This window comes from Lissotriton vulgaris, chromosome 10, assembly GCF_964263255.1.
Source record: "Lissotriton vulgaris chromosome 10, aLisVul1.2, whole genome shotgun sequence".
Taxonomy (NCBI): Eukaryota; Metazoa; Chordata; class Amphibia; order Caudata; family Salamandridae; genus Lissotriton; species Lissotriton vulgaris.
The window spans coordinates 878372095-878387712 of NC_141698.1; the positions used below are offsets into that span (position 1 = coordinate 878372095).

Below are 15618 nucleotides of genomic sequence, written 5' to 3' on the forward strand. Positions count from 1 at the left end.
GGCCATCAGAATGATCATCTCTCGGAAGAGACTGACCACAACACACAAGGACTACAAAGATAATCTGAAATGCAGTGCCCACAAAGCTTAATGTCATTGTGATATGTTGGCCCAACCACCTGTACTTAACTCCAAGCACCATGCAACACAAGCATTGGCAAAGCCAATGGCTTCGTCAATGTGTGTTTTTTAGCCATTTTGTACAGCAGCCCAACTGCTCTGGCTGAAAGTGTATAAAGAAAAAGGGCGCGACGCAGTCAACGCTGGCTATGTAATGTTTTTTTTTTGTTTTTCTACTTTCTCTCATGAGTAGAGCTATTTGGCTTTGTCAATGTTTTCTTTGCCATATTCAACATTTGCATTTCTGGTGTGGAGCATGGTTGAACGTAAAAATAAAAGCGTTATAATGTAGCCAACGATGACCAAGTCATAGCATTTTTTTTTTAAATATTTAGCCATGGTGTAGTGTAGCACACCATGGTTATAAAAACGACAAAGCCAATAGATCTCGCGCAGGCCAGACCGACTGGCTTTGTCAATGCTTGTTTTTTTTAGACGTCCTGACCCATAATAACACAGTTGTATAGAAAGAGAGGAGTGTTTCTGCAAACAGCTTCTTTGGGCAGGGCACAGGTGTAGAGAAAGGAAAGAAGGAGGGGCTGTTTCTGTTCAGTGCAAACCGAGAAAGTCTTATAACAAGGTATTGTACTGCAGTCACAGTTTAATTGGTAAATTATTAGCAAACAAGCCTTCAGTTTCCTGATATTAGCTTAGACGTGAGCTTTAAAAGCCTAGCACGGATTCCTGCCTTTTAGTAGGAGACACAGCAGTGCGTGGAGGTCCGGCGAGTTCTGGTGATTGGTTGTAGTGGTTCTTGACACTTACAATGACTACTACCGGACCTCAGAAGGTAAGAATATATACAAATGCCCTCTAATACGAGCTGGAGAGAGGGAGTCCGACACCGTGTGTCTCGCTCCATTTGTAGATTAGGGTGCACGCAGCAGTGGCCGCTGGGTACATTCGGCTAGCTTAATGAGTTGTTTTCAAAATGTAAATCTTTACCATATTAAATGGGCATCGTCCATGCTTTAAAATGTGTTTTTTTCAAGCGAATTGTAAGAAACTGTTATTGTATTTATTTTTGAATTGTATGTTTAACGCATTTATGTAGCGCTTACAACCCCGATGTGGAGCGCTGAAGCTCTTATCCACAATGATAGCACAACACATTGTATGAGTGTGTGGCTGGAAATACGCTGCCTTTGCTTTGAGCCTATAAGAAAGTGTTTCCATGCTACTCAGGCTGAGGACAAGGTGTGGTTTTCGTTTTATGGAAAGCAACACTTGGTGCTTAGATGGATGAGGAAGTGTAAGAGACAGAAACACGTTTTCTGTAGTTTGAGGTATTCTGAAAGCTCTGATTAGCTATGCAGGCCCATTGATTGTGTTGAAAGTTTTCCCATTTATGTTTACCATCCGATTCCATTTTCTGGCTGCGGCAATAGGTTGCCCACTCTCAGATCTTATGGATCCGGGGGAAGTTACAGGTGTTTTTCTGATTTTGCAGTTACAAACTGACTTTATAATGCTATTTTAACATGCATTTCGGTTCATTTTCCTTCACATTTGTATGTCACTATATTGTGGTAGAAATATCAACCTAGAAAAATACTGATTCAATATTTCACCTTCCACTTTATCACCAAGGTAATTATGTAGCTAGGTATAGATTTTCTACTCGTACAGTGGTGGCCAGCATGATTTGCGGGTGGCGGGGTGTGTGCATGCGCGCAGGGCGGGGATTCAGGAAATGGTACGCAATGTTAAAAAAAATATATACAATAATAAAACAAAACACTAACCTTGCCGCGAGCCGAGTCCCGTGTCTCCGCTCCTGCTCTCCTCCTCAGGAAACACAGCCAGGCTTCCCTGACCAATCACAACCCTGCAAAGCAGTGTTCTCATTGGTTTTGAGAGTCCTGGTTCGACACTCAACCAGGGAATGGGGAATCTGGGTATGTTTTTTTTTTTTTTTGTATGTTCTTATATAGCACTTGATCACCTGGGGAGGTATCTCGGCGCTTGCCTTGGGAACCCGTCCTGGCTTTTCCCTGTGAGATAGCCCCTACAGGGCATCCCCAAGGTGAAAGCCAGGCATCCCGCCGTGGGGGGGGGCGTTGTGGAGATTAAGCAAGCTTAATGCCCAGAGTTGCAGAGTGTGAACCCATGATTAGGTCAGGCACCGAAGCGAGAATTGTCGAGTCCGTGGACATTTGAGCTCAAGACCCTGCCGCGTCGGGAATTGAACCCTGGTCCCGGGTCTGACCTCTGCTTCAGGGTCTGCCTGCTCTAACCAGTGAGCCACACTTCTCCACTTCTCCATTCAGTCTGTAATGCAACCTGCATGGAGAAGGGGCAAGTGCGCATGACTGGTTTGGGCGGCCCGAGAGGGTCTACCAAACAGTCATTGCGCAACTAGGAGTGGGCAAACCACTCCTGCCCTGCTCCGAGGGCAGAGCAGCCCCGGACACCCACCCACCCACCCCAAAGCAGTGAGCAGGAAGCATAAAATTCTAATAACACAAATAGTGTTATTATCATTTTATGTTTCTAATACCACTGCTTAAAAGGAGTGGGGTGCCGCCATAGCGGAGGAGCCGCCCCTGTACTCGTAACTCCAAATCTACCTACCTTGATGATACAGTGGTGGTTAATATAGCGTTTGTAATATTTGTCATATGGAAATTTCGACCACTATATATTGGCATAAAGCCTTCCTTTTTTGGGGGGAGTAGAAGGCGTCCAAATGGATGGAAGTGAGTTAATCTTAGATATTCAAGCTCGGCATTAGCCTCACAGTGTCGTCAAAAGGGTTAAAGTGTTTGAAAGATTAAAAACGCAAACTGAACCACAGGCACAACTATCATTAAGGGTGCAGCATTGAGGAGAGGTGTTTGGGGGTGGGGCACCCTCAAATAAATCTCTACTAGGCTTGGTAGTTAGGTATGGGGGCCTTGAGTCGGGTCTCCTTTGTCTGTATTGGTCTATATCGTTGTGCTGATTTTACTAAGAAGTTCTTGTTCAGTTTTTTGGATCAAGACTTAAAGATGTATAGTGACTGGTTTATCAAAAAAGTAGCAAATCATAAACCAAAAAGAATTCCATGAATGGATGCAAATGTAGTACTTTTTAGAATTAACAAACATTGGCAGTAAAAGCAGTGGAAAGCTGCACCAGTCTCAGGTTAGGTTTCCAGGCACAGTACTGGCAATCAAACACACAAAATGTGATGGCATGAATGCTTGCAAATAGTCTAACCACTGGCAATCCCTCGGGGTAGCTTCCCCAAGCATCGTTTTTCACACATTGTGCCTATCTAAACGGAGAACCTGATTTAGGGCTTTGCTTATGAAGTAAAACAGACAGGGTGGCACAAACGTTTACGTCTACCACCCTGACTTTGCCTGCCAAATATAGAGATGTTGCCCAGCCTCATGGAGTCCTCTATACATTGAGGCTGTTCTTGTCATGTAAAGTAGGATTGTCGGACAGTTCCGTTGGACATGATGGCTGGTTGTTTCACATTTGTAAAAAACAATCTCCTAAAGTGGAAGTTTGTTTTTGGAAAACAAATAAACCAATGACCCCATGCCATGGGAGTATTTTACCATGGTGTGGGGGTAATTTTTCGTTTTTTACTGTCCCTCACTGCCAGTAAATATCGGGTGGTGATAGACAGTTTTAAAAAAACATACTACCATCCACTGTATATAGGGCAGACAGTTGAATAGCTAACTGCTAACACCACCTACTTTGTTGGGCCGTTGGAGGAAGTTGTACACCAACAAAACAAATTGTACTCCATTGGGATGAAACTCAAGATTCGCACAAACCTTCAGTTTGGAAGATAGGTACTCCGTTGCTGTTACTTAACCACAGAGGTCCACCTAATGCAATTAAGTACTGACCCTCCTCCTTATGGGAACAGTCCAACGTTTAACCTTGGTTTTGGTCTTGCAACCTACGGCTTTTTAGTTGGGAAATGTAACATTCACAACCCCCGACGCTCACTGACTAAGCTACACCACTGACTACCATTAGCGTATTCTTGCTAGATGTTACTTTCCAAAGCTGTTGCCACCACCCAGTTGGCAGTTTTTAAGGTCAAGCCTATAGCGGCAGCACTTTGCGAGGTATGCAGTGTTCAGTATGGAGTGGAAGATCCATGGAAGCTCCACCCATCTTTCTCAATGGCTTGTGTCTTTGTTGTTCCCAAATGCTGCCTTCTGATTGGTTTTAGGCTTGTTAGTCCCTCCTTAGGACAGCCATGTCGTCATTTGTATCCTTCCATGGCTACTAGGCCCTTTACTTTGAGTGATGCACAGTATGTTTTATTTTGATTGTGAGCACTATTTTCCTCCCTCTTCCTCTACTCCCGCAGTCCATGCCTTCTCGACCCGCCATGCACTACTTTTGTTCGTGCCTTCTCGCCCGCCGGCACTCCCGTTTGCAATGCAATAGGTCTCGCGTAAATGCGAGTCCTATTGCATTGCAAATCCTTGTTATCCATACAACCGCAGTGAAAGTTAACAATTGGTTCCAATCGGTGTAATGGATAACTTCGCTTTCATTTGTTTGACAGTGCATTTTAATGTGAAACTATTATGCCGTGGGCTCCTGCCCCCTCCACTCGAAACCCTGAGGGTGATAAAAATGGTTGTACACAGGCCATGTGTGGCAGCCATCACCATGCCCCTGTGCACTTCTCTGAGGTCCCCTTCACTGCCCCCTTCCTCCTGAGCCCCTGGTGTGGGGGCAAATACTGGTAAAAAGTGTTTGTTTTGCTCACAGGTGGTGCCTGTGGGGTCCTACCCTCCAAGGTTAGACTGGCACCATGAGCCCAGGCCTGCAGCACACCTGTGCTCCTCAGAGATCCCTCGAGCCGGACCTCTGAGGGGCAGAGTTAAATACAGTCCACCCCAAAACGAGCCCACTTCTTCAGTGAAGCTGAATGCTGTAATAGGAGGCAGGGGACGGCTGGGCAGAACCCCCACCTAAACCTTCCTATAAATAGACCCCCTGCATTCGGATTGCCAGGCAGCCCTGGGGCTCGGCTCGCTGTGTCCTGTGCCCCCTTCGGTCACCGGCAGCCAGCTCACTGTGCCACCCTTGGTCACCAGTCTGAGCGTAGACCTTTGCACAGGGCGGAGTGGACCTCAGCCGTGTCTTTTGGTGGGTCACAAGCAGACCCTCTCTACCTGCGTCATTGCCTGGGTCCCTGAGTGTGCCTTGGGTCCAGGGCGCAGCTTTACACACTCCGGAGCCGGCACACCCGTGCTTGGGGGGAGCGCCGCTTGACCCTCGCCAGATCTGTTGGTGCCTCACAGGTCTCCGCCAGTGAGAGCAATCCCCACACCCCCGAATTTCTGTGTGTCTCTGCTGAATGTGGATTGACTGTCTGGATCTGAAAGGTGAGAGGAGCTGGGAGAGTTCTTGATCTAGGGAGGGGTTGAAATGGCGCCAGGCTGCCCTGCATCTGGAGAGTAGGGGGAGAAGAAGCCCTGGAGGTGAAAAGGCTGGTGCTATAAACCAATTGAACCATCTCCTGCTGAGTGATTAAGGATCCAGACCCCAAGTATCAAAGGGAGAAAGGTGACACTGGGAGGGAGACACCCAGAACTGATTTAGAGAGGGGTGAGGGACCCCCTGAGAACAAAGAACTTCAAAGAAATTAAGGGGTATACCTATGAGAGCTAAAACCCCTGAACGTTGGAATGAAACAGAAATGGATTGAGACTGAAAAGACTTGGACCCATTCTGTGGTCAAGGGGAACCTCTGCTAAAGAAGGAGCAACTGAAGAGACTGCTGTGGAAAGACCAATCCTTGCTTCGTGATCTGGGACAGGTCCGCAGTTTGCTCTTCTAACCAAGGGAGAGGCTGTTGGGGCTGTGCTTGGAAGCGCTGGGTCCCCCTGCTTGAAGAAGACTGTGCTTTGTGCTGTGTCTTGCTACCCCAAAGGCCCAAGGTGAGCTGGCTCTATGTTTGGAAACACAGGAACATAAAAGTTTCCAGAGAAGTCCCAAGCAACGTAATGTATGCTTGCTTTTGCAGCTTGAGACCCTCAGAAGTTGTGACTTGTGATCGTGGGCACTCAGGAGTAACCTGCGTCTCGGACGCGCAGAGTGTGTTTCGTGGTGCAGGCCAAGGCGTTGGTGAAGAGCGCCTGGTCGCTGTGTGCACGGGGAGATGAGGTGAAACTCGGACACCCAGAGTGAGTGTCGTGGTGCAGCCAGAGTGTTGGTGAGGAGCGCCTGGCCGTTGTGTGCACTGAACGAAGAAGTGAGTCTCAGACGCGCAGAGTGCATGTCATGGTGCAGCCAGGGCGTTGGTGAAGAGCGCCTGGCCATCGTGTACACTGGGAGAAGTTGTGAGACTCGGCCACGCAATGTGCATGTTGTAGTGCAGCCAGTGCATTGGTGAAGAGCGCCTGGTAAGTGCGTGCACCGGGAGAAGAGGTGCGACTCAGCTGTGCAGGGTGCTAGTCGTGGTGCAGCCAAGGCATCGGTGAAGATTACATGGTTGTGGTGTGCACCGGGAGAAGAGGTGAGACTTGGACGCGCAGGGTGCGTGTCAAGGTGCAAGCAGAGGCATTGGTGAAGATCGCCGGGCCATCATGAGCACCAGAGAAGAGGCGAGTCTTGGACACGCACAGAGCGTGTCGAGGTGCAACCATAGGCACTGGTGAGGAGTGCCCGGGTAGTGTGTGCACAGAATTCTAAGTAAGTATCCACAGTGCTGAGGGCAGGTCATGGTGTTCACTGAGACCGCGGGAAGAAGGGCCAGGACATTGAGCCCTCAGAGTGAAACAGCAGCGGCCCTGACCGGCAGCCCTGGAGGAGCAGAGCCGCCGGCCCGAGCTTACAGTACCCATTGACAGAGTTCTGGATCAAGGCACAAGTCGCTGAAGGAGGAGAGAAGAGTGGGGTTGCACCCCCCAAGGTAACATGGATCACAACCTGGGGTGGGGTGCGGGCCCGGAGGGACACTCTCTCTGCCTCTCGCTTCTGTCAGCTGCACGAGCCTGTTGCTTCAGTTCGGATCTAGGCCCGTGCTGGCCCAAGGAGGGACAGTACTGGGGCCGGAGTGAGAAGCGTTACTTTTGTGTCATCATTGATCCATATTGGGGGCACTGTTAAAGGATCATATTACACTTTGCATTATTGCTGCTAATGAGCTATCGAACTGTTGTATGACGCCTGACCTCATTTGTGCCTGATGAACTACATCTTGGTGCGCTACTCACTGCGTTATTTTTCACTTGCAGAGTACATGGTTGTAACGTGGCGCATTGCATTATTCCTTCATCGCACAGTACCTGATTATAACATGGCGAAGTGCATTATTTCTTTATTGCAAAGTACATGATTGTAGCGTGATGCATTGCTTTGTTTCTTCCTGGTACAGGGCATGCTGGTAGGGATACGCATTGCATGATTCCTTCTATTGCAAAGTACATGACTGTGGCAGTAAGCATGGCACTGTTTCTCTGTTGCACAGTACAAGAGAATATCGTTACGCATTGCAGTATTTCTTTTCTTTTGCAACATGTGTAATTCTACCAATACGACTTGCCTAACCTTTTGGAAATGGTTAGAAGTGAGCTTAACTGTTGGTTAGAAGCGGTGGTTGGGATTAGAACCTACCAACCAACCGGAAGGAATATTACCTATTCTTATATGTTGGTTTTGTATCTTGCGGTCATATCGTATACCTTCTTATATAAAGATTATACTCATTTTATAAAAACTCGTGTGGAGTCTATTTGTGGTGACATCATAGGGTTGCTGTGAGTGTGGTTGCACATATTGTACAATCGTAAGAAATGTGCAACAAGCACCCGCACAACCTATATCGCTTCAATTTGTGTAAACAACATCAAATAAGGGCTACAAATGATTTATACACTTTAACACTTTAACCATTGATTTGTCATATTTTTTATTCAAAAATACGTATGATTTTTTTCCCATTTTCCTTTGTTTTATATATACAGCATTTTAAAATTATCCATTTACATTTATATTCAATATTTTATGTACATGATTATGCGCACCTAAACATCACAGGAACAATTGTAATCTATACTTTTAGACCCCTGTATAATTATGAATACTCAGCTTACATCAATTCTCAAACTTTCTCAGTCACACCTAAGCCACATTCTCACATCATCCACTATCAACCATGCTTTATATTTGGATCACGGGGAGACCTAGAACTAATTTATTTCCGGTCCCTAATAAAGATCTAAATTCAATAGGGTTTATCAGAAGATCAACAAGCGTTTTGGTGGGTTGGAAACGAACAATGGACCACCTTCCTCAGTACCATGCCAAATAAACTGACAACTGAGGTACTGGGTTTTTCAGAACCGGTACTAATCCGGTAACCCAGCGGTGTCAGGGCAACAACCAAAGACCCTGGATTCCCCTGTCTTGGCAAACAGAAACACGGGATACTTCTTGATGACGTCAAAGACCAAAGTTTATTGGTTGCAACCAGGGACAGAGATCTACGAAGTACACACGGGTAGTTTGTCAGAGACTGCACACTTCTATGAACGGAACACGGTCTTTTATGCCGAAAATTACGCCTCTGGCAACATCACAATTTACATTTGGTGCATACAAACTGACCAATACAATGTAGCATTTCAAAAGTAGCAAATGACGACAGGCAAAAACAATCCCCTTTTCCGTTGTCCAGCCCACCAAAAACGATCGCACACATGCCTGGTTTCCTGTTCGATCAGGCCGGACAAACCCATCATAAACCCTTCAACCCAGATCGATGAACATGTCGTAAAGGAAAGGCAGAAACAGATGGAAAGGAGATAGAGGAGGTGGGAACGGTGTATCATAAACTCGGGCACGTCCTGCCCTTTGATCTCTATCAGGCCAGCTGCTGAACAAGGAACTGGCTCAGCGGGATTCGCCCCAGGCGAGGAGTCAGTTCGGCCAGGTCAACCAGAAGTCAGCTAAGGCGTACGTGTCAAGGACTCTCTCGGCCGTAGTCATCGGGTCTATGTTAGGGCAACCACACAAAATGGCTGCCACATACAAAATGGAACCCGGAGGTTCAGACTAAATCCTCAAATGCAGAGTGTTCTCCTATATCGATTCATACGAAAACACTCAAACACGTTACACTCGCCATTTCCGGTCTGTCGAGACCAAAATCGTCCATTTCCAACTATCTTTATAAATCGGGTTCAGAACTATCGAACCCAATTCGGGACCACGGAACCATACAACCATGCAGGGGGTGCGATGAGTGTGTTTTTGCCCCTTCAAAATCAAAGAGGCCACCTAGTAGATATGGCACTCTTTTGTGACCGCTGACCCGTGACTCCTCCCCCTACTACCCGCTCCCGCCTCCCAGCTGCACATCCCTCCCCCCTCCCCTTCATAATGGCAGCCGATGCGGGGTAGCTCATGTGAGTTCACAGACTTGGAGGAAAACTAAGCAGGATACAGCAAGGAACCACTATAAAGACTCTCTCCATCTATATAAAAAACTTATCTCACAAGCTAAGGCGGAGTACTATGAGTCTCGCCTACAGAAGGCTAGGAATACCCAGAAGGAGACTTTCCAAATCCTGTCGGAGCTGAGTAAAAAACAGGAGAATTCTGAGTCTCCCATAAACTGTAACACCTTCCAGGGGTATTTCTTAGAAAAAGTAAAGACCATCATCCTGGAAATAAAGAGTAGTATGGTGATTAGTGGTACTATACATTCTGAGGCCCATAATCCTGCTCACTGCTCTATAGTACAGTTCCCTGAGTTGGATGAGCTGAGCCTAGAGCAGCTGATGGATAAAACCAAATCTGGTTCCCCAGCGGACCCGTATCCCCCGAGTGTTTTCCGTGTGGCACGGCCGCTATTAGAAGCTCGGATCATCTCCCTCCTCAATAGGTCCCTAGAAACAGGGCATTTACCAGGTGATCTGAAGGAGGCGCGAGTTAGACCCCTGCTAAAGAAACCAGGCGCAGACCTGGCTGCCCTGAAGAACTACAGGCCGATTTCCCAGTTGCCTTTCCTTGCAAAGGTCCTAGAGCAACACGTGCTGAAGTCCTTGTCCCTGTACCTTGAATCCCATGGTTTATTACATGAGCGACAGGCGGGGTTTCGAGCGCACCATAGCACCGAGTTAGTGATGCTCTCGGTGTTAGATGAACTGAGAGGCATGGCTGACAGCAAAAAACCGAGCGCCCTGATTTTATTAGACCTGTCTGCGGCGTTCGATACTGTCAGCCATGACCTGCTCCTGGGAAGACTGGAGGCCTTTGGGATCAGAGGCTTGGCCTTTAAATGGCTGCAATCCTTCCTTTTGGGAAGGACACAGAGGATACAACTGGGGGATTCGATATCCGAGGTGGGGTTCTTAGAGTGCGGGGTACCACAGGGCTCCGCACTGTCCCCACTTCTGTTTAATCTTTACCTACAACCTCTGATTGCATCCTTGGCCGAGATGGGCTGTAAAGTCTTTAATTATGCTGACGATACTCAGCTTGTGCTGAGTATCGATAACACAGGGACAGCACAAATCCAAGCTCAAAACATCTTGAGGTATACCGTAGGGTGGATGACGGAAAACCTACTAAAGATCAACCCGGATAAGACCGAGGTATTGGTAATTCCATCTACCACCTCACCATGGAGTGATCTGTACTGGCCTGCAGAGCTTGGATTAGCCCCAAAGCCAAGTGCCAACGTAAAGAGCTTGGGGATTAAACTTAACTGTGATCTGTCAATGTGCAGCCAAATATCCACCATTGTTGGAAGCTGCACGAACATCATCAGACAACTGAGAAAGCTAGCCCCCTTCCTCTCTCAATCTATGATGCGCTCAATTGTAGCAGCAACCGTCATCTCACGGATTGATTATGGGAATGCCCTGTACCTAGGCCTTCCAAAAATGCTGACAAACAGACTCCAGGTCATAATGAATGACGCCGCACGACTGATCTTCGGATTACCCAGAAGAACGAAGGCCTCCCCTCTACTCCAAAATCTTCATTGGCTTCCTGTTAAAGAGAGGGTTGAATTTAAGAGCCTCTGTATAGCTCACAAGGCGATCTACGGCCATGCTCCGGCCTACATCAAAGTTCGTCTGGAAGTATACAACCCAAAGAGAATACTTAGATCACCGGATTCCCAGCTACTGGTCTGCCCCCGCTACAAATTAGTGACTAAGGGAGGGAGAGCCTTCTCCGTTCTGGCCCCCCAGTTATGGAACAAGCTGCCTGAGGGGCTACGCAGGGAGGTGAATCTCTTACGGTTCAGGAAATCACTGAAAACACTGCTGTTCGGTAGAGCCCTGAGCGCAATGTAGTCTGGTAGCTGTGTCTCTCTGAGGTGTTGAGCCAAGTTATTGTAATAATCGATTTCCAAGCGCTTAGAGACCTGCAGGTGATTGGGCGCGCTATAAATCCAAAATAACAATAACAATAACAGACCTCGGTCCTAGGAGCTCATTCTCCCCAGCAGCTCCGCTGTACCCTGCATCACCTCTGAAGCCTGCCACTCCATTGCAGGGTTCAAGTCCACCCTGATTCCAGCTCACGCTGGTTTGCTCTTCTGTGCTAATTTGTGTGCTATATTTAATTGATTGTGCCTGTTGATGTCTTTTTTGCCATATTCCTTGTTTTCCCATTTTCCCCCTTCTGTTTATTTCCCGCAGCTCCCACCGCCGCTGACCCGTGACTCCTCCCCCAACGCACCACTCCTGCCTCCCAGCTGCACGTGCCTACCCCCTCCCCTTCATAATGGCGGCAGCTGCAGGGAGCGCATGTGAGTCCACAGACCTCGGTTCTAGAAGCTCACTCTCCCCAGCAGCTCCACTGTGCCCTGCGTCGCCTCTGAAGCCTGCCACTCCATGGCAGGGTTTGAGTCCACCCTGATTCCAGCTCTCGCTGTTTTGCTTGCTTGTTGTTGTCTTTTTTGCCACATTCCTCTTTTTCCCGTTGTCCCCCTTCTGTTTGTTTCCCGTCACTACCCCTGCCGCTGACCCGTGACTCCTCCCCCTACCGCCCTGCTCCCACCTCCCAGCTGCATGTCCCTCCCCCTTCATAATAGTGGCCGCTGTGCAGCCGTGCCGTTGGAGGCAAGCCCATCCGCGACCATTCGCGACCCGACCGTGACCAGCACCAGGACCCCTGGTCCTTCCGGCCCCTACTGCTATGATTCAACCACCCTCGATGCACTCAACCCCAGAAGACATGCAGACTGTGCATGATCCTCGCCAAATACGACCCACAGGCAGTTCTCGTGCAGACCCTGCCGCAGATCCTTCACCATCAACAAAGCTCCCAATACCGCCGAAGTCTCGCAAGATGCTTGCACCACCGATATCCTGACTTGCATCCTTCTCAACTTACGCTCTCTGCACCGACACGCCGTAGAGATCTGGGACATGATTGACACCCTCTCGCCCGATCTCGCTTTCTTCACGGAAACCTGGACCAACGCCTCCTCTGTCCCGGACACCGCCACTGACATCCCCGACGGCTACAAGATCCAGAGAATGGACCGGCCCCACTGCCCGGGAGGAGTACTTGCCATCGCACACAAAACCCCCCTCTGACTCTCCACTTCCAGCACGAGTGACCCCACTTCAACACAGAACACCTCCATTTCCAGATCCAGACTAGCTCCAGGACCAGGCAACACGGCACCCTAATCTACAGACTGCCAGGACAGCGCACTCGCCACACATCCAATATAGCTCCCCGCACCCCACATTACCTCCATGGACTACATGCTACTTGGGGACCCGAATTTCCACCTCAACAATGGCAATGACCCCGACTCCACCACTCTCCTCAACAACCTCGCCAACCTAGGACTGAAGCAGCTCGTCAACACGCCCACCCACAGAGAGGGGCACACCCTCGACCCCATATTCGCAGGAGGAACTAACATCTGCTTCAGTCACACCGCCCAATACCTCTGGACTGACCACCACTGCGTCCACTTCACCTTCAGCTCCACCACCGCACCCAAACCCCCCCACGCCTACCAGGTAGGAACTGGAGCAAGGTCACAGAGGAGCACCTGAGCACCACCCTCTGCCAAATCCCTCCCATCACCACCAACGACTCCAACTCTGCAGCCAGGGAATTCCACCGATGAGTGTCCTGGTGCGCCGATAAGCGCGCACCCCTCCGCCCCGCCAAACAACACCCTCTGAAAGCCGCCTGGTTCGCCACAGAAATTCAAGAAGCCAGACACTCCTGCAGACGCCTCGAAAAACCTGGCGAAACCTGAAAACCATGGAATCACAGAACAACCACAAGAACGCCCTGAAGGAATAATACCAGTGCATATGAGACACCAAATGGACCTTCTTAAGACACAAAGTCCAGACCAACATGACCAACGCCAAGGAACTGTTCAACGTCATACAGCAGTTCGCCAGACCCGCATGCGAGGCCACGGACTTCATACCTTCCCATGAACTCTGCAACAAGCTCAGGTCCTATTTCCTGAAGATTTAGGCCCTCTACGACAACTTCAGCGAACCAACGACAAACTCCTGGCCCCTACTGTCAGGACCCTTAAACTTGGGCAGAATAGATCCCAGCTTGTGGGTGCTATTACTGCATTTGGCAGAAGGAGGTTAAGTAAGGGCGCTTACCCCCCCCCGGCAGACTACCTGACAAAGCCTGGACCAAACTAGTCAAGTTGCGGTCCTTAAAGATGGCTGGAAGCGCTATGGTCAGCGATCCAGCCTTCCAAAATTAGCGTGTGCCTTCCCTGCACAGCTGAGGCTCGCGCTTGCCCTCAGCTGTGCGCACTTCACTGAGTCTGTTGATCTCGCAGAAGCGCTCGGTGTTTCGTCTGTGTGTTAGTGTTAGAGTAGCTAGATTTATGTTTCGTTTGAGCCGTCGGTAGTCAGCAGTTAATACTACGTGACGGTATTCCAAGAATCTAAAGAGAGAAGAATTACAAGCTGTCTACAGAGCCGGCAGTATTCACCAGCTTCGTCCAATTTTTGAATTTCCTGGCATTCCTGTTTCTGTTACACAAGTGCAGCTCTGAAACTGTTATTTCTAAAATTGCTAGACTCCGTCCCTAGCTGAATATAAAAAGACCCTGTATCTTAACTCTGCCTCCCCCTCCTTTGCTACCTCTCAGCTCAGCAAACTGTTGTTTATCTAATGCATGCATTTAAAAAGACATTAAGCTAATAATGTAGAAGTTAGAAAAAAGTACTTACCAGAGTTGGCTTTCCAGAGAGAGAGGAGTCATCATAAGTTACCACCTGCATTTAAAGAAAAAGAAAGGTCAATAGTCCTACATACAGAGTAGTTTACAAAATATATTATTTACAGACAATATACTAATTACAAAAATGGTATTGTATTCCTATAGAATAGTTACTCAGCGAATATTGTTTTTTGGAGCCCGAACTTAAGCCTCCTATTAATAGAAGAGAGGCAATAGCCAATCTCCTAAAGGGTATGTTACAATTGAATTAAAAAAGTATTAGAAGTAGAAGAGCCTTAGAGAAGAACGTAGTAACTGTGTCATTTGTTTTACACTGCCTAACAACAGAAAAGGCGCAAGAAGCAAGATAGAGTAGCTGCTGTTAGAAGATACCAGTACTTGAAGACAAGGCTGTCTCTTCTCTGTCCCTTTACCCTTTCCCCCCCGGGAGTCCCTACACACTCTCTAGGAATTACTTTGGGAGTGTGGGGGAGACTCGGAGAGGCTTGGGAAATTAGCAACATTCTTCTCCTGTGAAGTACCTGGGAAGCTTCAAGTAAGACGCGCTTGACACCTACCACCGCCGCCAATAAACCTACCATCACGTCCTGGGAGCCCTCTACCAACAAACTCATCACCGCGACCATGAGGAGTACCCACTCAGGAGCCCCAACAGACCCCTGTCCACCGCACATATTCAACAGGGCCACCATCACACCAGAACTAGGACGCACCATCAACGTTTCCCTTAAGATCAGGCATTTGCCCGGATGACTGGAAATGAGCGGAAGTTAAACCCCTCCTCAAAAACCCACGGCCAACCCTATGGACCTGAAAAACTACCAGCCCATCTCTCTCCTCCCTTTTGCAGCCAAAGTCACTGAGAGACTCGTGAACACTCAGTTGGGCACCTTCATAGAAGAGAACTCTATACTGGATGTCTCCCAGTCTGGATTCCACAGCAACCACAGCACCGAGACCGCCCTCCTCGTCGCCACCAACGACATCCGCATGCTACTGGACCAGGGACACACAGCGGCCCACATCCTTCTAGACCTCTCCGCAGCATTCGACACCGTTTCACATCACATGCTAGCAGCCAGACGTAACGACGCGGGAATACAAGGAGCCACCCTCGACTGGATCCAATCCTTCCTCTCCAGTACAACCCAGAGGATCAGACTCCCTCCCGTCCTCTTGAAACCCATGGAAATCAGTTGCGGAGTCCCCCTGGGATCATCACTCAGCCCCACGCTTTTCAACATCTATTTGGCCTCCCTCTCCGCCATAGCCAAATAGCGTGGGGTCAGCATTGTATCCTACACGGACGACACCCAGCTCAT

At 48.6% G+C, this 15618-nt stretch overlaps 1 protein-coding gene across 1 annotated transcript in view; it reads left to right on the forward strand.

The window, feature by feature from the left end:
* The first annotated feature begins 629 nt into the window (after window positions 1-629).
* SRI (sorcin) overlaps window positions 630-15618 on the forward strand; it is an 80002-nt gene continuing 65013 nt past the window's right edge. The window contains exon 1 of the mRNA XM_086941834.1: window positions 630-910. Within this exon, the coding sequence (XP_086797960.1) occupies window positions 887-910 (24 nt within the window). The 5' untranslated portion in view covers window positions 630-886. The remainder of the gene's footprint in view (window positions 911-15618) is intronic.